Here is a 24,478-nt window from a genome sequence, read left to right as displayed (position 1 = left end):
CTAAAGGGCCCTGAAATAGTGAACCAGTGAAATGCCTCTTCATTCATTATATTCAAACAGGGAATCCTGTAAAGTCTGTACTTAATTTGGTTATCAGTTAACCTTAGAAAAAAACCCTAACATCAAGATCTTTGCTATCCATTTAAAATACACAAAATGGTAATTTAACATATAGCCCTATTATTATTTTATTCTATACAGTTAAATGATTTCCCTATTCAAGATGGCCCATAGTAATGCCTTGATACTCAGTGAATAAAAAATATTTCTGAACAAATGTATTCACAAATGCCTCTACATCTTGAACCATAGCAATTATTTTGATGCACAATGTATGTTTTATTATAACTGAGTATGGATGGAATGTAAAATTTTTCTTACTGAATTTGGAAGATGTAGTGATAATGTTTTTGTTTTTGCTTTTCAAAGGATGAATCATGGAAAGCTGTTAAGAGTAAAGAACAGTGACTAGGCTGAGTCCCAAATGTTTGCAAATGATTGGGAAAAAAAATCTGAAAAGTGGGAGACTGGAATTTCAGAGTTAAAACAATTAGGGATAAGAAGAAAACAAAAACAAATAACATAGTTGGCACCTCTCCAGGGTTCAAAAGAAACAGATGGAGAGAAGGCAACTAGGGCTATGATTCGTCAACGCCAAAATTCTACACAGAGCTCTACTATTCCTTATGACGATACAACAAAATATCATAAAATTTCCACATCTGTCTTCCCTATCATATCCCACTTTAAACTACTTGCACTGTTTAAATGATGTTAACCAGTGTAGAAATTAAGGGACTGCCTCCATTGCTCTGGGCCTATCTCACCCTTGTATGTCTTTTGCACTTGAATCTTAAGAGAACAGAGTTTACTCTGGGCAAACTTAGCAAGAAAAAATAATCCATCCTAAGTTGTTTATTAGGTTTAATGGAAACAAACAGCATTCAGAAACACTGAGAATGATCCTTGCTGAATTTAACAAAATTTTCATATGTGCAATTCTACTTCTGAGAAGGAAATGGCAACCCACTCCAGTGTTCCTGCCTGGAGAATCCCATGGGCAGAGGAGCCTGGCAGGCCATGGTCCATGGGGTCGCAGAGATTCAGACACAACTGAAGTGACTTGACTAAGCACGCAATCTCGCAATTGATTTCTTAGGACTCTTTCTGAATCAGTGTGGTCAAATTCTCTAATGGTCCAGTTCAACCGTGGCTGTAACAGCAGGGTAAAGTGAAGTGAAAGTCGCTCAGTCATGTCCGACTCTTTGTGACCCCATGGACTATACAGTCCATGGAATTCTCCAGGCCAGAACACTGGAGTGGGTAGCCTTTTTCTTCTCCAGCGGATCTTCCCAACCCAGGGATCGAACCTAGGTCTCCCGCACTGCAGGCGGATTCTTCACTGGCTGAGTCACAAGGGAAGCCCGACTAAAGCAAGACCATTATCAAAAACAAAAATTACTTTCACCTTCCACTTTATTGCCTCATCCAATAATACCAGCATTTTAACACTGTCACTGGTGCCTCCCACTTACCCAAGATGGGTCAGAGAGTAGCAAGCTTTATGGATTCTGAACTAACTCTGTAATTCATTAAAAACCAGACACTGAGCAAAGAGACTAGGTACACACTGAATAAACTGTATTGGTTCCCTATAACATCAACTCAAGTCTATTGTCAAAACATAAAGGAAATAAGAAACCTACAATGGGAATTACCATTACAGATGAATGACTACACTGGCTCATGTTATTAACTGTTTTACATGACAAGTCCTAACTGACAGCTAGATCAGGAGACCAAGATTCCCTGAGAATGTACGTAAAAAAACCGTTTGGCCCAGAAGTGTACAAGTATTCTCTTGAGAGGAGGGTTCCCAACTTTGATCAGATTTCCAAGGGGTTCATGATTCAAAAAAAAAAGTCCTCTGGAAAGCAAGACCATCTGTTAGCCCTCAGACCACAGGTGTTCCACATTCCTGGGAGCAAGGAAACGATGATGGGCACGCAGCTATGCCAGGACTATAACCTGACAGATTAAAGCACGTAAGCCAAAGGACATGGCTGTTAACTACTCATCAGTAGGTTACCACCCACTGAGCACTACCAAATATCCCAAAGACCATCAGAATTCACTCTGAGATTTCACTCATCATATGAACAAGGGCTGTGTTAATCAAAAAGGCAACTGACCCAATAAATTATTCAAATTATGTATTTTAAATAATAATCCTTGTTTATACTGGTAAAACAGTAAAATTTCTAATTTACACAAATTAAAAAATTGACAGTTCCTCATCCATTTAACTCGGCACTGAGTCTCTAATTCACTGAATGTCAGACACTAAAGTAGGAATAAAGCTACAAACAATCAACAAATTCAGGAGGGAGAGGAGAAGAAAAGGGAATCAAATAAGGTAATACAATTACAATATGATGTAATAGCTAATAAAGGTACACTGCAGTAGCACACAGAGAGAATACCTAAATCAGATGTTCTCTTGGATAAAGCAGTTCTTCAATTTTTAAAGGATGAAATACACTTGAAAAATGACTTCAATGTAATTTAAATGTTAGCAGGATCTCCAGGAGTTAGAATTAACAATTCAGAACAGTCTTGTGGATAGGAACTGCATTAGCAAGAAACCCTCAATGTGTCATAAAAAATGACCAAAACATATTATAAGGTATAGAAATAGAGACCTTCCTTACATATAATTGTCAGAAGAGGTTTATCTGCCAAATAATAAAAATTAATGTAGAATGAAGTCGAACGCAAACCTAAGATTCTTATAAGCTGCTAACCTTTTAAAATGTTTAGTTTCTTGGAAACACTTTAAATTTAATTATGCTTTGTAATTTTCAGGTGTTTCCTCACACATTAACGGATCACAACTACAATGTCACCTGCCAGAACAGCATTTTTAGATGACACGCTTCTAGGCACTGCATGCGAGTTTGTTTCACACTTGAACAACACGCTGAAAACAAAACCCTTTTGATTAATTCAAACTTGATATTCCACAATGAAGCATAAATCCAAAGAATCTAAATTTTAAGAACGCTCAGAGGATGGTTATATACATCAAAACTGCATCTGTTCCAACACTGAATTCCAAGGATCTCACCACATTATCCCTTAGGTCTTTTCAGAGCCATTCATCACGAAGACACACATACGACATAAAACAGATCACCCTGCTTCCTACCTGTTCATAATCTTTGCAGCAAAGAACAGTAAGACCAGAGTTAGCTATGTATTTTTCCCTAGTGACTCGTAGCAACCACTTTTCAAATCAAGGTTTCATTTCAGATGACTGGATTTAAACTCCTGCTGCTCTACCTCCTCAGTATCTGCATCTCCTCTGTGCCTACATTCACTCATGCCATCGGTTCTGACCAAATCAAAATGCTCACAACACAATCTCTATGCTCATTACCATCTCCTACCGTAAGAATCAATTAGACTATCAAAAATTCCTTTCCCACTCCACCAAAAATGCCACCAATATTCTACTCCAAGTTTATGTGCTTCATATAATTTGTTCAAACCAACATGATCAAACTTTGTTATTTGTTACAAAACTCCAAACACTAACCTTACCAGGTTGCAGTTGACCGTTTTGATTTCTTAATATTTAGCATTTAAAAATTAATTTAATATACTACACAGTCATATATTCTTATACATCTATGATTAAAATTTTAGGAATTTACAGTGACTTTTCTATTAGATTCTATTTTCTTAGAATAACTAACGTTCATGCTGCTATTATCATTAAAGCTAGCACTTATTTACCATGTGGCAGAGACCATGAAAAGTTCTTAAAGTGTACTCTCTTGTTAAATATTCAAACAACCCTTTGAGTTAGGTACTACTATTATTTCCAGTTATTTAAGGAGGTCATAGAACCTCTGGAAGTCAAGTAACTTCCTCAAGTCGAAACAGTAAGTGGTAGATCCCTGAATGGAGGTCTGTCTATCCTTAAAGAATATGCTTTTGATTATCATATATTCTGCATCTGACAACTGATCATTTTCAGCTCCTGTCAACCTTACTGCAGTACTTATAATACAGGGGGCTCTTTCTCAAGAGATACAAAAGCAATATGAAATCAAGTTATATGCTTATTTTTCTTGCAAATTTAATTTTAATCTTGTTTCTGATACAAATATAATGCAAAAAGTTTTTGTTAGCCAGAAAGCATGGAAAATAGCTTTTATTATATTGTACAAAATAAACATTCCTCTCACCCCATATAAAAAGACTAAGCAAACAGACTCTTCTGTTTTATTATTAAAAATTCTCAAAAAAAAAAGGCAAACTGCATCTCAAGTATGTCCAAGTATGAAACATTACATTATGATGATAAAAGAATGTAAGGGGGAAAAGTAGCTTAACTTACATGCTTGATTCTGTCATAACATATTTAAAAGTTAAGATAGGAAAGTTGGGATATGAGTTGTTAGGGAACTAAGAAAAACACTAGCTGACTTTAAAAATGAAAAGATATGAAATTTCTTAATAGTTTGATAAATATCGTTCTTATTATTCTATGCTTAGTTTTCAACAAGTAAGTCATAATTCATTTGCAGTAGTGTTTTATAGTGGTAACCAAATTTCAACATATCCCCAAAACTTTCCCTGGTGGCTCAGAGGTTAAAGCGTCTGCCTGGAATGCGGGAGACCCTGGGTCGGGAAGATCCCCTGGAGAAGGCAGTGGCAACCCACTCCAGTACTCTTGCCTGGAGAATCCCATGGAGGGAGGAGCCTGGTAGGCTACAGTCCATGGGGTCACAAAGAGTCAGACATGACTGAGCGACTTCACTTTCACTTTCCAAAACTTTCAGGTTCATTCTTGACTAACCCACTAAAATTCAATGAAATTTCCTGGGCACCTTTTTATGAGTAAAAGGGGTAGGGCTTGCATATTAGTAGCATTTCATATTAGTAGCTTATTCTTTAGTACCTTACCTACCCATGATATACTAGAAACATACTCATTTTTCACTGAAGAGGGTTGGGTTTTTGGCAATGAGAAGAGACTTTTAATATACACTGAATATTAAACATCCACATTCTTTCCTCAATTTTATTGCAATAATTCTCTCCAAGTTGAGTTAATTTTAATGACAGAAATAATGTACCTTATATACCAGCTTCTACTTTAATAAAAAGACAATTTTTATATGCTGATTAATGATCTGCATGAGGCAGTAGGAGGAATGGTTAGTAGCTCTTCAATACAAAGTCATATAAAAATACCAAAGCACTGGGGCCCGTCAGGTGACTCTGACGCAGGCTCAAGTTTGAGAACCACTCTTTTGGACTTCACCTGAATCACTTTTAAAATATAGTTGCCAGCATCAATGAACTTAGTAAGAGAATCAATTCATTAGTAAATGGGTACCATACAGGAAGTTAAAGTCTCGTACTGAATAACTACTGGCTTCTTAAAGCCTTTAGTTTTAATTCTAAGTAATTTCAAAATTAAAATTAATAAGAAAGAATTTAAATGAGCAGAACAACAGGATGGAGAAAGAGTAACTACCTTCCCAACACCACTATAACACAAGTACTATAAAATTCTAAATATTTGTTTCCAATTATATTCACCGTTCTCCATCTTTTTCAATTAATTTTCTCTTCTTCTAGAGTCTGGCAGTTTTGAGCACACTGCATGTGACTTCCAGTCTTTACCTACTTTACTTCTGCCTCAAGTCATTTATTACCCATCTAAAGGTGAGACTAAAATACCTGTAAAAAGGTAAAGGTAAAAAGGTAAAAGGTAAAAAGTAGATAAAAAATTTTGTTTCCAGTTCAGCGGACCTGAAAGATCACTGAATATGTCACACCTTCATTTTAGGGACATTAAAGCAAAGAACTCTCCAAAGTTCCATAGTTCATGGCATAACAGCACCTAAAGCCACGTTTTCTGACTTTAGTTATATCTACCTTTTTCAATACTCCTTTTCTCCTGCCTTTCAAGAAAACTAGGATAAACAAAAAAAATGTAAAATATCATATAAGAAACAAATCACCAGTCCAGGTTCGATGCAGGATACAGGATGCTTGGGGCTGGTGCACTAGGATGACCCAGAGGGATGGTATGGGGAGGGAGGTGGGAGGGGGTTCAGGATTGGGAACACGTGTACACCCGTGGCAGACTCATGTTGATGTATGGTAAAACCAATACAATATTGTAAAGTAATTAGCCTCCAATTAAAATAAATAAATTAAAAAAAATTTGAGCAAGAAAAAGCTAAAAAAAAAAAAAAATGAACATAATGAAAGAACATAAGAGAAAAGACCACAAGAATAAAGTAGGCGTATTTTAAAACAAATATGTCTACCCTACACCTATTTCTAATATTGCTTTCAACATTTTTTTGTGGGGAGTAACAGGGGAGAGAAAGGGAGAACTTCATCTTTGAAAGCTCATAGAGGGACTTCCCTTACAGTCTAGTGGTTAAAGACTGCATCTTGCAGTGCAGGAGACCCGGGTTCCAGTCCTGGTCCAGTAGCTAAGCTCCCACATGCCTCACAGCCAAAATCCAAAACATAAAACAAAAGAAACATTGCAACAAACTCAATATAAGACTTTTAAAAAAACACTCCACATCAAAAAACTATTAAAAAAAAAGTTCAGAGCTTTCTAAGTGGAAATTTTAAAAATTAAAGAACTAAAATGCTTGTACACTGGTGTAGACCTGTTTGATGATTATTAAACTAGGGTTCACTTAGATCTTAGGATTCAAAACTTTTAACTTTCTTACTGTAAGGAATGTCAGGATTTGTAAGTCTTACAAAATTCAATTTGAAATTCTCTACAAACAGGGTCCTTAGTCTGGAGTTCCCCGTTAAGCTTCCTACCACCACCCATAATAGATTATTCAATTATTTTGGTGTGTAAATATGATTGTACATTCTTCTGAGTCTACAGCTGAAATTAGTTTTCAAAGGTAGTTAGTGACCCAAAATTAGAATCAATGTCTTCTAAGCACAAAGAGATTTAGGGACGTTCCATGGACAAAAGGACATACTTTATTTACATTAGCAAAAGAATATTTTAAAAGTATTTACCCATGGTTTCTACAAATTCCAAACTCACCTAATGTAATTTAAATATGTTTTCAGCTTTTAAATTTGATCTTGTCGTTGTTCAGTTGCTAAGTTGTGCCCAACTCTTGGCGACCCCAATAACTGCAGCATGCCAGGCTTCTCTGTCCATCACTATCTCCCTGAATTTGCTCAAACTCATGTCCATTGAGTCAGTGATGCCATCCAACCATCTCATCCTCTGTCGCCCCCTTCTCGTCTTACCCTCAATTTCTCCCAGCAAAATTTGTTCTACACACTCCTTTTCAGGAACATTCCTCTTCTGTTTCAAATACAGACCACACAGCTTCCCTCTACTAGTGTTTTCCTTTGAATAGCAAATCCGATTAGAAAAAGACAACTCTTTTAATTCAGATAATACAAAATTTTAATTTAAATTATAAAGTATGTGTACTTGCTACAATCTGAATTTATTCAATTTTCCCACTCTACAAAATTCTGTTCATGAACATTTTAAAAACTCACATTTGCAAATGTTCCATACAGTTCAAAAAACTCCAAATGTGTGGAAACAGCATTTGCCAATTCAAATTTATACTGTTCTATCAAACTCTGACACTTGGAGACATCTCCACTTTTTTTTAATCTTTCATTTTCCTTTCCTTTAGATCTAGAAGAGAATTAAATAGAAATATTCCAAAAAAGGTCAGAAGAGCATAACTCATCTGAATGTTTTAAACTAACTTTATAATTTCAATTTTAAGAGTAACACCAGAGCACACTTACTTTACTTGTTGTGTTTTCATAACTAAATCATTTGCTATAGAATATTTTAATTTCAATCTTAAAGTTAAATCAGTAGTCAAAACTGGTATGATTTTATCACTTTTCTTATTGAATAATACTCAGAACGATTAGATACTTGAATATCTTACAGGTGCTTTGTAAATTATGAAACTCTGCAAAAACAAAGATTTTTATTATCACCTCAAAAAGATGGTTTATAGCATGTTGCAATGACATGATATTCCTTCTACATCTTAGATCATTCTCATGTCAACACTAAGGCTACATTTAAAAACTTACACACCTGAGTCTTCAGATCCCCGAAGATTTTTCAACTCTTCCTCTTTCCTTGCATTTACCACAGTGCTTTATAATTATCTATTATTTCATATAATTTGAAGCAAGTTTAAATACATTATTTTATTTGATCCTTAAAGTAAGTAATAGTAAGTAACACTGCTTTCATTTTACTGCTAAACCAACCAAATTCAAGGACTTACCCGTATTTACAAGATCAGAAAGTGACAACCTGACTCTTTCCTCTTTAGAATTCACTGATGGTGTGTCATAACTTCAACTCTGAACTTTCTCTTTTCCCAAACACAACCTGTATCAACAACCTGTATCTATTTTCATCTTTATGATGTTACTGCATCCAAGAGATTATACAGCCAATATGTTTAGGTTAGGATATAAAAATAAGAGAGAAAATGGATGATTGTCTTAACTGTAAACATTAGCATTTTTAAAGACCTTTAAATTAAAAGATTGTTGAGGAAAAAAACAAAATGTTTTGAGTAAGACTATACATTTTTTAAAAATTAAAGCAACCACACTTTTCAGTAAGAATTAGGTTTAGTCCACAGAGAACAGATCCAGGGATCTAAAAGCACACCAGGGATAGAAGGCGAGTGGCCTCTCTCTGGCTTCTCAGACCCTGCATTCATTAGTGCTGGTAAAATCAAACCACCAGGATTTTCTGATGTAGCTGGAAAACTACTCTGAAAGCAAAAAAAATAATAATTTGCTACTTGAAAATGTGAAATGTATTTCCAAGGATGAAATATCTTTCTGAACTCCAAAGAGCATGTGATATGATTTGCTCAAGGAACAATAATGTATTTTACCAAAGAAAAATAGTCTTCCCATTAAATCAACTCTACCCCAAGCCTAAATGTAGGTACTGAACTTTATCTCTGCCCACTAAATTTAGAGTTTATCCTTTTATTTCTAGGGCACATACTAAAAAAATATTTTCCTTTACCTTTTCTTATATAGGAAAAACCTGCTACATATAAGACAAATTGGCATTCAGGTGCCTCACTATCACAATTTTTTCTGTGTGTTTCTTTTTAAGAGCTAATGTATCAACCTATGAGAAGTCATTTTCTTAATAATAGCTACAATGCTTATTGTAAATGTCTTGAGTACAAAGAGAGTAAGTAATATTTGCATTCCTGCATGTCCCTCCCTGTCTAATGCCTACAATTCAAAAGACTTCTATGTCAAGTAGGTCTTCACTACTATTCCAGTTTAACGAATAAATGTAGAAGACTAACTATGGATGCATTCAATATGGATGCAACCCAAAGAGAGTATGAAGGAAAGGAGAGTGGGAAGGACGAAAGTTCAGTTATTTTCAGTGATTAACTGCTTTGCCCTCATAACAATATCAAAGTTTTTCAACACTTAAATAACCCTTCAATAATTTTATTTGATATTAAAGCAAAAATGTATAGAATTTATATGGAATACAGAATGGTCCTTAACAAAACATAAAGAATACAGTTTATCCCATTTAGAAATAAAATCTGTTAAGAGCACCATGTCTCACACGACTTCTTTCTGCCCCACATAAAATTCAATAAATCTTAGCAGTTAATTAGTTGTCCTACAAATTAAAGGGTCACCCAAGCCTAAACAGTTCTTGAGACTACTGACATTAATAAAGTCACAACAAGAAAATTATTTCTTTCAATTACCTAGAATATGTATATACAATACTATTAATGTTTTTAATTAAAGCACCACTATAGCAGAATGCTAAAATCTTCATATAAATGAATGCATAAAAATCAAACTGACAAGTGTCAGTGATTATCATATGTGATCATTTTGGTTAATGTTTACTCACTTTAAAGAGATCATTATTACTGAGGTCATTTAAATTAAATCTAAATTTTATGAATGAGTACATCTGCATGATATCACGCTATCTAAGCACTTGAAATTTTTTGATGAGAAGCATAAGACAGTGAAAAACCTAAGCTATAACTTTGTTTTCTGAAATTCCACATAATCTAAAAGCAAAATCAGACTTAATTTTTAAAGTAGTCCTTTTTTATAATCTTTTTAACTACTGAATCATTGATTTAACAGCTAGTGAATTAGGAAGCATTTCACCATAAGTGAATTTCTTACAAATACCAAAATTAATTATGTCAATATCTCTGAAGGCCACTGGAAGGACTAATAAACTATCTACTTTTTCAAAACTGGAAGCTAATTCAATTGAAACTTTGTCAGTTTGGAAGCCTAAGAAAAGAATCTCATGAATTAAACTAGAAATTCAAAAAGCTAGTAACTTTAACAAAAGAAAAAAAAGTAAAGATTAACATCAAAGAAGTAGCATCTCTCATCCTCTTCTATCACAGAGAGATTCAACTGTGAGTGCCTTCAAAGTAAAAAGTTTCCTTTGGTCAAAATCAAAACCAAAGAGAGTTAATTATGGACTAAAATAGCATCTTTCCTTGTACAGTCTAATGCAGAGGCTCTCCATTAGGGGCACAGAGAGCCCCCCAACCCCAGAACAACTGGCAACACCTACAGACAATGTTTCCCATCACAACTAGGAGGGGATGCTAAACTGCCTGGTTCCCAGGTATTTTCCAAGCCCCTCCTAGGAACACTATGTATATTTTCCACCTTATGAGAGTAACTAAGCCCCCTAAAAAGAAACACTCACTGAGATGCAGCTTGGTGGCATGAAGCCAAATAACTGCCTTCCCACCTCAAACTAACCCAAAAGACCCATTAAGCTGGGGGGGTCACAGATGTGTGCAGAGTTCCAATGCCGGATGCTAACAGACAAAAACCCCAGGCTGGTCTAAAGTAAAACATCATGACTAAACAAGATTTCTCTGCCTGCCACTGCCAACTCAGGAAGTTGACTTAATACAAATCAATCAAAGACAAATCTACAACATGCCCACTACATTTTTAAGAGAATTGTAAAAAAAATGTCCAAAAGTCTGGTAGAGTTGCTGAACTGCTAGACCCTTCATTAGAATAAATGGGCTTCAAGCGGAGCTGAGCCTGAACCACTACCAGGAGAGGAGGCTCTCCAATGCCCATCTCTGTGTAGGGGCCTGAGAATGGCACCAAGAGACATCCACCCAGAGAGCAGAGCTAGAGACCAGCTAATGAGAATGAGGAAGGCATTCCCGAGCAGAAAGAGAGATTTCTTATTCCTACTGTGGTGCAGCAATCCGGGTGTATGCTATTTTTCTTTCTCTCCTTTCTGGGCAGTGACTTTACGCCACGTAACCAATTTCTCCTACACCGTATGCAAGGGTTGGCTGGGACTATCTGAATTCACCACTTATCACAGGCAGAGGTAGAAATGGCAGATAGAGGAGAAGAAATAAGAGAAGGCCTGAAAGGATTACTCATTTAAAACTGGAAACAGTGAAAACTCACCTTTAGGTCACCACATTCTGAGGAGGAAAGAGAGATACTGGGTTTTGGTTTCAGGTGGAATAGTCAATGATAACTATGCTAACCATCAACATATTCTGTAGTTTGAAAAAACAGCTATGAAACAGGCCCCCCCAAAACAGATTTATATCAAGTTTTATACAAAACTTGGGAACCTAGTTATTTAGATTAACCCACTCTCTCTCCCACCACCCATAGAGCTCATATTAAGTACACAAGACTGCTGATAACTGCAAAATCTGTTGAAGAGTAGGAAAACTAAAAAACAGTGAATATGCTTATTCAAAATGTGAACAAGGTAATGTTTCTGCCACTGTCAGGAAAAGAGCAATTAACCAACCCATGTAGACTACAGACACTGGGCTTTACTTCAGGGGCTCTACTGTATTTTCCATACCATTTTTGTAAGTAGTCCAGTGCCTCCAAACGAGCACCAATCTCAAAAGTGATTCCAGGACGATTTGGGGGCTTTTTACTCATCTTGAGATCCTATTCTTCAGGATTCTCTTTTCACTACCTCAAGAGAGAAAAAAAAAATGTTAGGTTCTGATACATAAAAGGCACAAGTGATTAAACAATTTTTTAAACATTAAGTGAGAAGTTAAAATAACCACCAAATTTTTAAGAAATTTGAATGATGATTGCCAATAAAAGTACTGTGCAACTTGCAGGCAATCTTACTAATAAATTAAGAAAAAGGACATTAAAAAGGTAACTACTTTAAAAGAATGAACAAATGAGGATTAACACTAATGGTTGAAGTGCTTTAAATTTTAACTTGAAAATATCCAAGAAAATTCTTCAAGATAACAGTTGAAAATGTTTTGCATCTTTGAAAAATCAAGACAACTGAGTGATCTGGCACATGACTACTGAAATTCTTAAGAGAATAAATTAACCAAGTTTTTCAACTAATATTTATTGAGTGCCTTATAATATAAAGCACTTGATAAGACACTAAAGAACATAAAGATGAAAGAAACAGTACACACACTTATAGTAAAAATTTTAGTAATTCCTCTAGTGATTAGGATTTTTCACCACCTATGATCTCCCACCTGGTAGCACATGATTCAATAATTTTAACTAACATAGAGTTGCAGAGGAAATCTCATTTTCTTCATATTCAATAAGCAACAATGACACAGAGTTTTAACTCTGAGAACTTCTACTGTATTTCTATATAGACAGTACCCACATTGGCAATAAAAGTGGCTGTAGTTCAAACAAAAAACTACAAAGGAGTATCTATTCCTCTCTAGACCATGGACATGTAGAATATTCACTATCATTTTGGCCAGTGGATGTTCAGCACACTTGGTAGTCTCTTTTTCACAAACTAGCACCTGAGGAAGATGGATGCATTTTGAGACAGCTTAATCAAAATATATTTAATCAGGAATAGAAACCTACTGCTAATGTGGGAAAGGAGAAATCCTTAAAACCTTTTTGAAATTAAGAATTACAAATATGACTATGCTCCCTCCCAGTTTAAAGAAGAAAACACACAACTGTACCATGCTTTTTCAATGGTTTTGTCACAAATGAAAAGGGACAAGACATAACAGCAAGCATAAAAACCAACTGCCCTTTTCTCTTAGAAAGAATCTGCTAGGTAAGGGAAAGTACATGCCATAAAAAAAAATGTAAAAATCAAACATAAATACTCATGGAGTGGCGAGCAGTGGGGAGAAGGAGGCGGGGGTGATATCCTCCTGCTGGCCATGGCAGCAGCGAAGATTAGTGCATTAAAGTTAACAGCAAGCTCAGCCAGAGGGTATTCGGTATAAAAGAAACAATAGTATGAATATTTTTAATAACGGTCTGGTCAGTGCCGCAACATCCAAGGCGGTTACTTAAACGTTTTGCGAAGAAATCGAATCCACTTTTCCTGCTGTTCTTCACAAGGAAAACTTAGGAAGAGTAACCGACCAGTTACACTAACATTTTCTAGGATCAATCTTAGAACCCTCAAGAAGTGACAAAGTTAGGACATACAATCCCCTCAGAGGTGCTTCTGGATGAGGTTTCAGAAAAACCAAGATTTCCTTTTCTTGAGTGCAGAGGGGCAGATGGGGAGGGATGTGAATTAAGGAAAAGTAAAGACCAAGTAAACAGTTCTAATGAGGGGTAAAACTTGAAGCAAAAGAGAAAGGGGGACAGAGAGAACCAAGAGGGTAAAAAAAAAAATTGGAAAGGAAAACGAACAAGAAAGCAAAAATATATAAGGACTGTGAAACTTGTGGACCTGACAAACGGCAGTAAGAGAAAATTTAGCGAGAAGACACACCACACTGGAGAGTGAAGCCGGGGTCAGGGAATGGCCGCGGGGCCAAAGAAACGGTGGTGGTTGGAAGGAGCGGGGGTGGTTGGTGATGCGGGGCGGGAGGGAGGTGACCAGAGACCGACAGGAAAGGCTCAGACCCGGCTCGAAGGGTGTAGGAGACGCCTCCGGGTTTGACAGCCGTCCGGCCCCCGGCGAGAGGCGGCGGGGGAAGGAAGGGAGGGGGAGACGGAGCGGCAGCGCCCAGACAATAGGGGCGGCGAGTTACGGGGAGGGACGCGGGCCAGAGACAAGACACCAGCGCGGGGGTGTCCCGGTCGGCCAGGCGGGGGGCTCGGCGGGCTCCAGGCTCTGCTGCCGCCGCTGTCTCTTACCGACTCGGCCTCCTCTTTTTTGCACAGTTGTCGGGCTGTCCGGGGCCGAGCCGGGGCGCGAACAGGACGGCCAGCCCGGGCCTCCGCCACCGGCCTCCGCCCAGGCAGCGGTCGCGGAGGGAGCAGGATCGGAACGAGCCGGGGCCGCAGCGCTGGGTCGGTCCCGGGGTCGCGCCGGGTAGGGAGCAGGTCCGAGCGCTCAAGCCCGCTCGGTGTCCGCTGCCATCGCCTCCTCAGCCGTCGCCGCCGCCGGCCAGCCCTGACGCGACGCCGGGCCCGGCGACGTCAGCCACCCGCGACGCGCCGGAAGCGGGCCTGGGTGCATCACGTGACGCAAGAGGGTTGGGCGCGGGCCGCGCGACCGATTGGAGGGCCGCCCTGGGAGGCGGGGCTTTGCGGCAGTTGGCTGACCGCTGGCTGCAGGGACCCTGTTTAGCAACGGAGGAACGCGGGCCCAGGCACCTCATTGGCAGTTGTGAAGTGTTTAACCTTTGGGAGATGAGGCCTAAGCCCACTGAATGTTAATGCTGTTGATTTGTTGTTAACCGGACTCTCAAAATTTCCTCAATCGCTGCATCCTGGGCAAACTTTTGTATTGATGTATGCACACTGCACCCCCATTCCACATAAAGAAGAGAGCAAGTGGTTACTGTTGTAAAAGTGAATAAACGTCTATTGAATGCCTCCTTTATAGCAGGCAGTGTGCTGTGAGTGCATCACATGACAACTACAATCGCACAATTGTATTCCTCTATAGGAGATCCTTGGAGAAGGCAATGGCACCCCACTCTAGTACTCTTGCCTGGAAAATCCATGGACGGAGGAGCCTGGTAGGCTGCAGTCCATGGGGTAGCTACGAGTCGGATACGACTGAGCGACTTCACTTTCACTTTTCACTTTCATTCATTAGAGAAGGAAATGGCAACCCACTCCAGTGTTCTTGCCTGGAGAATCCCAGGGACGGGGGAGCCTGGTGAGCTGCCGTCTATGGGGTCGCACAGAGTCGGACACGACTGAAGCGACTTAGCAGCAGCAGTAGCAGTAGCAGCAGCATAGGAGATCCTTACAACACAAAAGGCAAATATTACTAAGACATTTTGTGTGGGGTTGCAATAGTAGAACTGGACATGGAACAACAGACTGGTTCCAAATAGGAAAAGGAGTACGTCAAGGCTGTATATTGTCACCCTGCTTATTTAACTTCTATGCAGAGTACATCATGAGAAACGCTGGGCTGGAAGAAGCACAAGCTGGAATCAAGATTGCCAGGAGAAATATCAATAACCTCAGATATGCAGATGACACTACCCTTATGGCAGAAAGTGAAGAGGAACTAAAAAGCCTCTTGATGAAAGTGAAAAAGGAGAGTGAAAAAGTTGGCTTAAAGCTCAAGGTTCAGAAAACGAAGATCATGGCATCTGGTCCCATCACTTCATGGCAAATAGATGGGCAAACAGTGGAAACAGTGTCAGACTTTATTTTGGGGGGCTCCAAAATCACTGCAGATGGTGACTGCAGCCTTGAAATTAAAAGACACTTACTCCTTGGAAGGAAAGTTATGACCAACCTAGACAGCATATTGAAAAGCAGAGACATTACTTTGCCAACAAAGGTCCGTCTAGTCAAGGCTATGGTTTTTCCAGTGGTCATGTATAGATGTGAGAGTTGAACTGTGAAGAAAGCTGAGCGCCGAAGAATTAATACTTTTGAACTGTGGTGTTGGAGAAGACTCTTGAGAGTCCCTTGGACTGCAAGGAGATCCATCCAGTCCATCCTAAAGGAGACCAGTCCTGGGTGTTCATTGGAAGGACTGATGCTGAGGCTGAAACTCCAGTACTTTGGCCACCTCATGTGAAGAGTTGACTCATTGGAAAAGATCCTGATGCTGGGAGGGATTGGGGGCAGGAGGAGAAGGGGACAACAGAGGAGGAGATGGCTGGATAGTGAACTCCGGGAGCTGCTGATGGACAGGGAAGCCTGGCGTGCTGTGATTCATGGGGTTGCAAATAGTCGGACATGACTGAGCAACTGAACTGAACTGCCTGTGAGGGACGGGTGCAGCTGAAGAACCTATGACTAAACTGAAGTGACTTTCCTAAGAATGGGGCTTCCTTGATGGCTCAGATGCTAAAGAATCTGCCTGCAATGCGGGAAACCCAGGTTCAATCCCTGGTCTGGAAGATCCCTTGGAGAGGGCATGACAGCCTAAGAATAAACGAAGAATGATAGCAGAACTACTTTTCTTGAACACCTGCTGCTGCTGCTACTAAGTCACCTCAGTCGTGTCCGACTCTGCGACCCCATAGACAGCAGCCCATCAGGCTCCCCCGTCCCTGGGATTCTCCAGGCAAGAACACTGGAGTGGGCTGCCATTTCCTTCTCCAATGCAGGAAAGTGAAAAGTGAAAGTGAAGTTGCTCAGTCATGTCCGACTCTTCGTGACCCCCATGGACTGCAGCCTACCAGGCTCCTCCGTCCATGGGATTTTCCAGGCAAGAGTACTGGAGTGGGTTGCCATTGCCTTCTCCGCTTGAACACCTACCATAACCCAAACTCTGTACTAGTCATAGAACAAAGTGTCCCTATTGTTAGGGAAACCAACAAGTGAACACGTTGAAAGAATTTTGAGATAAACATCTTTTTTCTCTTTCCAGGTTGCCACTTTGATTCTCAAGCTTTCTAAATGTAACACTGCATACAAACAACACAATACTCTGATCACACTTTACATAGTGGAGTTAAAATAGCAAAGTATCACTCTTTAAGCTTCCAGTATAGTGAGATTCAGTAACTTAAATAATTACATCCATGTCCTTTATTCAACAGACATTCAATCAGCTCTTACTATGTTACTAATAGCTACTGAATTACACTGAAAGATGGTAATATACAGAAAAGATATAAATAAGACAATCTCTGTGGACATTTGTCTTCTTGGTTTTTCTGTTGACCAGTATCTGAAATCCCTTTCCATATTTGGGAAATTTCCCATCGTGGTTGTCATTAGAACAGTACACCATATATTTCCAGAATCTTCTGTACACATGGCAGGTTTATATTTTGCACCTTCCTTAGAATTATGTGTGACCATTCGATTTGCTCTGGCTAATAAAATGAAATTGGAAGTTTTGTCACAGCCAGTTGGTAATTTAAAAAGCCAATTCACCAAGCTATCTGTGTCTGGCACAGTGAAATGCAATTTCTGAGATGGTTACTGTTCTAACAACTCATATTCTAATAAGATTATGATGACGCTAATCCACAACTGATATATAGTATAAGGAAAAATAATTGTTGGTTTAAGCTATTGAAATTTTGAAAGTTGTTTGTTACCTAATGAAAACTGACATATACACCCACCTTATGAGTCTTAGGGCAAAAACTTCAACCTTGCACTAAATTAGATGAAAATATAAGAAACTTATGTTCTCAGTTTCCCTTGCAGCTAAAGTTCTGTTCTCAGCTATACCAATTAGCCTCTCTCATTGAGAAATGTGTATCAGAAACTGCTAGTGATGCTCAAAATGAGAAAAAAAATTTCCAGCAGCACTGGAAATACCAGTAATCACATTTCTGATTTCAGTCCAGAACTAACTAACTGAACCCTGGCAAAATCCCTACTGACCCACAAACCAGTAGGTGAGAAAAAATATGTATAGTTGTTGTTTTACATCACTGAAAATTTGAGGTTGTAATTTAAATAGAATACATACATGAAGGATAGCAGAGATTCTATCCAATCTCCACAGTTGGCTGACAATCTACCAATCTACCCTGAACAGATGATTCTTCCATTTTAATTGGAATTTAGCAAGATATCCCTCCAATAATGTAATTTGAAAGAAAATAAATGGAAACTAGGTCTAACGTAAATGATTCCTGGCTTGAGTGGATTGTATGGGTGAGTCTTCTCAATGGAGTCAATACCTTCCTTTAAAGGGCTCCGTAGAAATGGACAGGGCTGGATTGGCAGGGGGCTGCGGAGGGCAGGGGCGGGGGGGGAGGCGGGAATGTGAGTGTGTGTAATTTTAGTTGTCACATGACTGGGGTAAGGCACTGTGGAAACTGAGTGGAGAGGCACCCCACCTTAGTGGGGAGAGCAACCAACCTCCAGGAATGCATAAGTTACTCCCATACCTTGAAGAATTTCCATAGGTCATACATGACTTTTGAATGCTCCTCCATTCATATAGGTAAAAAAAAAAAAAAATTTTTTTAATTAAAAAAAAGAAACTGTTCACCATTTTCACAGCATAGAACTCAGTCTTGTAAGCACACAATATTTTTGCAAGGTTTTAACATACACTCCATTTTCAAGGACTGAAACCACTGTATAGCATGACAGAAGGCACTCCTCTTTGTATATTACCAAGAGTTTACTGCACCTTTAAAATTGTGTCACCAATGGCAGGGCCACTCATAGTAGCTGAAGCACTGATAGAACACACCTGTCACTCTGCATTTTATAGCTGTTACATTCAGGATAAACCTAAATTTCTATGCTGGCACTTGACCACTTTATTGTGGCTCTGTGAGTCGAGGCTGAACACCTGTGTACTGAGATGTATATTATTTTTATTGAGTTATTTTCATAAATAATGTATTTTTAATTTATCATATGACATTGTACTGATTTTTTTAAAAAAATCTATGTGGAGTTTTTCAATGTAGAGTTTGATTATTTTTATTTATGGATTTAATTTCAGAGAAGTACAGTGGGTCTTAACATAGTATTAGCTCTAAAAAGGGGACATTAAGCCCTATAAGATTGATAGAAAGCTCCTATAGGCTAGCATTGCTGCTTTTGACTCTAGAAAGTCAAAGGTCAGAACCAGGAAAGGGATGCGAGATATAGATAAGTCTAGAGCTGACGCCCCAGCTATACAGTGAAGCTATGCATCGCCCTGTCCTCTCTGTTCTCTCCCACCCAACACACCCCTCATCCAGATGGTAAATGTTAGCCATCAGTTACTTCATCTCCAAATTTAGATAGAAAGAATTTACAGCTGTGTTTGAGTGGAACCAAACAAGCAGTGGGCAAATTATCTTGAAACAAGGGTCCTTAGATAGAAATCATTGAACTAAATTCCTCCAACATTAAAAATATGCATATGGAACCATAACATCTCCTGGAATAGTCAAGAACTGTCTATACCTAACTTAAGAGAAGAGGTCATTACTAAACACCAGGTATTCCTTAATTACATATAAAACACAAGAAAGCTATTTTGTGTGTATTGCTTTAATACGTATAATTAGAGAGAAAATTGAAGCAATTTAAATTTTTAAAAAATAGACTGGTAGAAACTTAACCTACTGAAAGAAACATCCTTTGCACATTATCTATTCCACTTACAAATCTTTGAAAATGGTACTAATGTCACATTCTTCACCTGCCAAAGAATTTGGTTCTGTCGTCTATCTAGCACCGTATCCTTTAATCAATTGACCAGAAGTGATAGTTGTTTCCGAATTAATCTCTGGCAGTTTGGCCCCTAGACCCAGTATGAACCTGCCTTAGCGATATCATCTCTCCTGTATATTCACACACGGAGTTCTACTCACATTCCTAATGCATTTCCCATTGGGATTCTGGGTTCATAGGCTGCTTTCCTAGAATGAGTCAGCCCTGAGAACGATGAGACATTCTAGACAAATTTATTTATTTTACTCGAAGTTTATATCCTATTCCAAAGCTACCTGGGTTCCTGAGATTTTTGAGGATTTTAGACTTGGCAGTAATTAATGATTTCAGTCTCTGCTAGTAAAGGTCATAAAATAGAAAAAAAAAAAAAAGTTTGGCTCAGAAAAAAACTTGGAAAAACACAGTAAGAGGCCTGAATGACAAAGAACTTGTGTAGATTGCCCTGAAGCAATGGAGTGACCATAAAATGTATCATCCAAACCAGGGACAATTTTAAGAATGGGAAGAAGTGCGATTAATAATTATACCAGAACAACAGGTGGATATCTGGGCAGTCCTGGACAAACTGAGACATATGATCATGCTACGTAAAGCAGGGGGGGAAAAGGGAGAGAAATCAGAGATTTCCTAAATGGAAAAGAATTGAATATGAAATAAACTCCTGATTCCTCAATGAATTTTCCCATTTTTGATAACTAAACGAGGATGAGCCCCTTACTTCCAGGTACGATGTCAACGGGCTTCCCAGGTGGCGCTAATGGTAAAGAACCTGCCAGCCAATGCCGGAGACATAAGAGCCGTGGGTTCAGTCCCTGGGTCGGGAAGATCCCCTGGAGGAGGGCATGGCAACCCACCCCACTATTCCTGCCTGGAGAATCCCATGGACAGAGGAGCCTGGCGGGCTACAGTCCATGGAGTCGCAGAGTCTGACGTGACTGAAGTGACTTGCCATGCATGCACGTGCTAATACTCTGAAATTCCTCTGACTCTGATTATTGTTGTTTACTGTTATCACTTTCATGAACTCTCTGTGTTTCTCTAGCATTGGTCCATCAATCATTGGCATTAGACCCACTCAGGCTGTTTGTTAAAACGCAAGTTCATGGGCCCTAACCTGTATCTTGGCCATAGAGACTGAAAATCTGCATTTTAAAAGCCTTCCTAAATGATTCTTATGTACATGGAAGTTTCATACCTGCAGTGTGTTAAGAGTCTTGTGGTTGCATGAGACAAAAATTCAATACAAACAGACCTAAGCATAAATGGAATTTTTGTTTGTGGAATTAAAAGGGGAGATGGGATATTTTGCCTTCTGGGGTGGTTTGAATTAGGGATCAAATGATAATACCTGGCATTCTGCTTTCTATGGATTAGCTTGATTCTTGGGATCCACATCCTCCAGGTCCCCAACAGCTTCCGACTTGTCACTGAAACATCTTAAAGAACATACAAATGTGTCCTAGACATCATTCTCTCATTGGTCTAAATTGAATCAGGTGCCCACTTCTGAGCCAAATGTAGTGGCCTTGGAAATGACTTACACTGATTTGTCATGAACCTGGGTCCAATCCCCAACCAAGCCAGTGGAAATGGAGCCTAGCCCCAACCTTAAGGACTGAGAGATGGGGATAAGTGGGTCCTTTAAAGAAAACAGAGGCGCTGTTACTGGAAAGAAAATGGGAAACAGACAACAAAAACAACTGATACTGTTTGCCACTGACTTATACTGATTCTAACTCCAAATGACAGTTTGCAGCCGCTAACTTGTTCTCTACATCTGTGAGTAGTCTGCTTCTTTTTTGTTATTGTTCACTAGTCTCTTGTATTTTTTGGATTCCACATATAAGTGATATCATACAGTATTTGTCTCTCTGTCTAACTTGTTTCACTTAGCATAATGCCAAGTCCATCCGTGTTGCTACAGATGGCAAAAATTTCATCCTTTCTTTATGGCTGAGTGGGTATTCCATTATATTCCGTTCCCCATATACCACATCATCTTTATCCACTCATCTGTTGATGCATACTCTTTCTAGTTCTGATTCAAACTCTGACAAATCACAAATAGCATGCTCCTTCCAATTCTTCCACAGCAGTTGTTGAACATTGGCAATGTGCCAAGTTCAGCGCTAGGCCCAAGAAGCATGAGGATGAATAAGCTTAATTCTTGGTCAAAGGCATTAACAGTGTAGTCCAGTAGACCAACACACTAACAGGTCATCTTGATACAGCGTGAAGGCATATTCAGGGTCAAAATATGTGCTCTAACTGGTCACTTGCAATTTGACTAAGTATCTGTCCTGTTGGTCAGGACCAGAAAACAATATCAATATCTCCAAGGTAACTGTCCAGACACTCAGATGAAAGAGAGTTCTACCTATGGGGGATGGGAGAGGGCTGGACCAGGGCGGAGAACTTGTTAGGACATGTGTTGCCGCAGTCCACAGTTTTGTCTTAGTGAAAAAACACTGAGGCAATCCAACCTTGTGGTCAGGTATTAGATTACTTCCTCTTTTGCAGTTTGCAAAACATTCAACAGAGCCAGTGTCCCCAGGAAAGAGGTAAACATCCTTTGATTTCTTTTATGTGCTTTCCTTTTTATTTATCTATTTTTGAGAACTATAAGTACCGTGAAGATCATAGGAGACTATATATTTGAAGGAAATCAATCCATTAATGTATTCCTTTGTTGTATTTCTGTTGTCTTTTAATGGCAACTTAAAATAAGAAAGCGTATGAAAAGCAGAGATTAAGAATACCAGAAATTGTATGTTAGACCTGACACTGTTACCAGAGTGGTTGGGGTCTAGACACTTCTCTGATTTTCCTTTCCTCACACATACATGAGAATCTTAAGTCTACTTCACGGAGTTGTAATGAGGATTAAATTAGAAGGAAGCAGCCTTATATGTTTTCCAAATGAAAATTGATACACAAATGCCAGATGTTTCCAAATGTTCCTTTCTCACCTTTCATGCGGACCCTTATATCTGATCACTGTCATCTCTGGGGGTTCTCTAGTTCCCTCTCTGTGATTCTATGAAAACACACATTTTCTGAAGACTCACTTTGCTTCAAGTCCTCTATTTGCTGCTGGAGATCATGGAGATGAGTAAGGCATTGTTCTCGCTGCCAAGAATGCAAGCTTTTATTAAGACTTTATTACAGGCCTTTCACTAACTAATCTGTCTCTATCTTCCTCCTCTACAAACTCCCCACCCCCCAGTTTCTCAGTCTGTTTCTTGTCTGTCTCCAACTCTCCCTTTAAAAAGTACTCCCATGACAATTAGAACTGCAAGAAGTATTATGTAAATTCTAAAAAGACACATTAGTAACAAAGGCAGTTTGAGAACATCAGTTTTAAGAAAATCTAATGTAGGACTTCCCTGGTGGTTCAGTGGTTAAGAATTCGCCTGCCAGTGCAGGGTATATGAATTCGATCCCTAGTCCAGGAAGAGTCCACATGTTGTGGGGAAAGTAAGCCATGCACCACAACTACTGAGCCTGCACTCGAGAGCCCAGGAGGCACAACTACCGAAGCCTGCGTGCCCTAGAGCCCTGTGCTCTGCGATAAGAGCAGGCACCCAACGAGAAGCCCACTCACAGCAACTAGATAGCAGCCCCCACTTGTTGCAACTAGAGAAAAGCCCAGGCTGCAATGAAGACCCAGCACAGCCAAAAATAAATAAATTTTTTTAAATGGTTGACTATGTTTTTGACAGAATGCACAGCCAAAGAGGTACTGGCTTGGTATCAAAGACATTATAACAATTCAAGATTTCAGAGGACTTCTCCCACTTTCCTACTCCTAGGAACAGAAAGTGGACTGAGAAAGTTGCTCTGTTCCCAAAGAAGGCATATCCCCTCATCTTCAGAGGTGGTCAAGGAGAGTAAGGAAAAGGAATGACTTACTTTCCAGAGGGTAAAACCAAGAGCCACAAATAATTGCCTGGGTTGCCACACCTCGGGAGTAGAATTAGGGTCTTATCAGGAGCATCTTCCATTTGCTGGGTGTAGGGCTCTTGGAGTGTCTTGACTATTCAGTTATAGAATTTCTATGGAACAGCCATTGCTGTGTGTCTGCCATTAATCCCCTTTCTAAAGGGGAAAGTTTAGGGGGGAAATATCCTGTCCTTCTTCAAGTATTGAATGTTGGGTGTAGGGCGCAAGATGGTTCAGAAATCTCCATATAAAAAGGAACCAATATAGAAATATTAGAAGATTCTAGACTTGAAATCTGTGGTCATGATTGAATGGGATTTGGGGGTGTTCTCTGTGGAGATACATCCTCTCAGCATTTTTGAAAGTTAGAGAGGAGGTAAATATTTGTGACCGAGATGGAGGGCTATAAATTACATAATCATTTCAAGCTATTCCCTTTCTTCCCTACATACATCTACTCCAGTCCCCATTCATTGCCTTGTGACTTGCAGTGCTTTCTGTGGAGACGTGTACTTGCCCCACTGACACTGAGGCTGACTGCATGATCTGCTTTGACCAATAAATACAAGTGGAAATTTCAAGTGCCAACTCAAGACATGTCCTCCCCACCCCACCCCCAGGGGCTGATCCACCAGCCTGGTTCCTGGAATAAAGGCCTGAGGGGCAGAACTACAGCCAACTTGCAGCCGATATAGGGCAAGATGTGTTGGTCAGATTCAAGCTAAGAGGCAGAATCATCAGGAATGATGGAAAGTATAATTTTTTTAAATAAGCATTGACTCTTAGACAATTTTATTTTATTTTTGCAGATATGATTATTATTACTATTTAAGAGACTTGCTTTTAGAAGAGAATTTTCTTTTGGTGACAATACAAAGTCTGTGAAAATGCA

At 39.1% G+C, this 24,478-nt stretch overlaps 2 protein-coding genes across 15 annotated transcripts in view; one reads left to right on the top strand and one right to left on the bottom strand.

Annotated features, from left to right (window-relative positions):
• PHF20L1 (PHD finger protein 20 like 1) overlaps window positions 1-14,527 on the bottom strand; it is a 72,830-nt gene extending 58,303 nt beyond the window's left edge. For 5 of the 12 annotated variants that reach the window (XM_025265544.3, XM_025265545.3, XM_006079345.4 and 2 more), the window contains exons 1-2: window positions 14,221-14,523; window positions 11,960-12,079 (exon numbers count right to left, since the gene is read on the bottom strand). In XM_025265544.3, the coding sequence (XP_025121329.3) occupies window positions 11,960-12,042 (83 nt within the window). In that variant the 5' untranslated portion in view covers window positions 12,043-12,079; window positions 14,221-14,523. Of the gene's footprint in view, window positions 1-7,584; window positions 7,730-11,959; window positions 12,080-14,220 lie in introns of those variants that run through there. The other 7 variants (XM_044928851.2, XM_044928854.2, XM_044928855.2 and 4 more) reach the window with 4 other exon arrangements.
• A 7,661-nt stretch (window positions 14,528-22,188) lies between these two features.
• TMEM71 (transmembrane protein 71) overlaps window positions 22,189-24,478 on the top strand; it is a 37,874-nt gene continuing 35,584 nt past the window's right edge. For all 3 annotated transcript variants that reach the window (XM_025265525.3, XM_025265524.3, XM_044928848.2), the window contains exon 1: window positions 22,189-22,205. The gene's annotated coding sequence lies outside the window, so the exon portion shown is untranslated. The remainder of the gene's footprint in view (window positions 22,206-24,478) is intronic.

The sequence above is a fragment of the Bubalus bubalis genome, chromosome 15 (genome assembly GCF_019923935.1).
Source record: "Bubalus bubalis isolate 160015118507 breed Murrah chromosome 15, NDDB_SH_1, whole genome shotgun sequence".
Classification (NCBI taxonomy): domain Eukaryota; kingdom Metazoa; phylum Chordata; class Mammalia; order Artiodactyla; family Bovidae; genus Bubalus; species Bubalus bubalis.
This window is presented reverse-complemented; position numbering and strand designations above follow the sequence as displayed.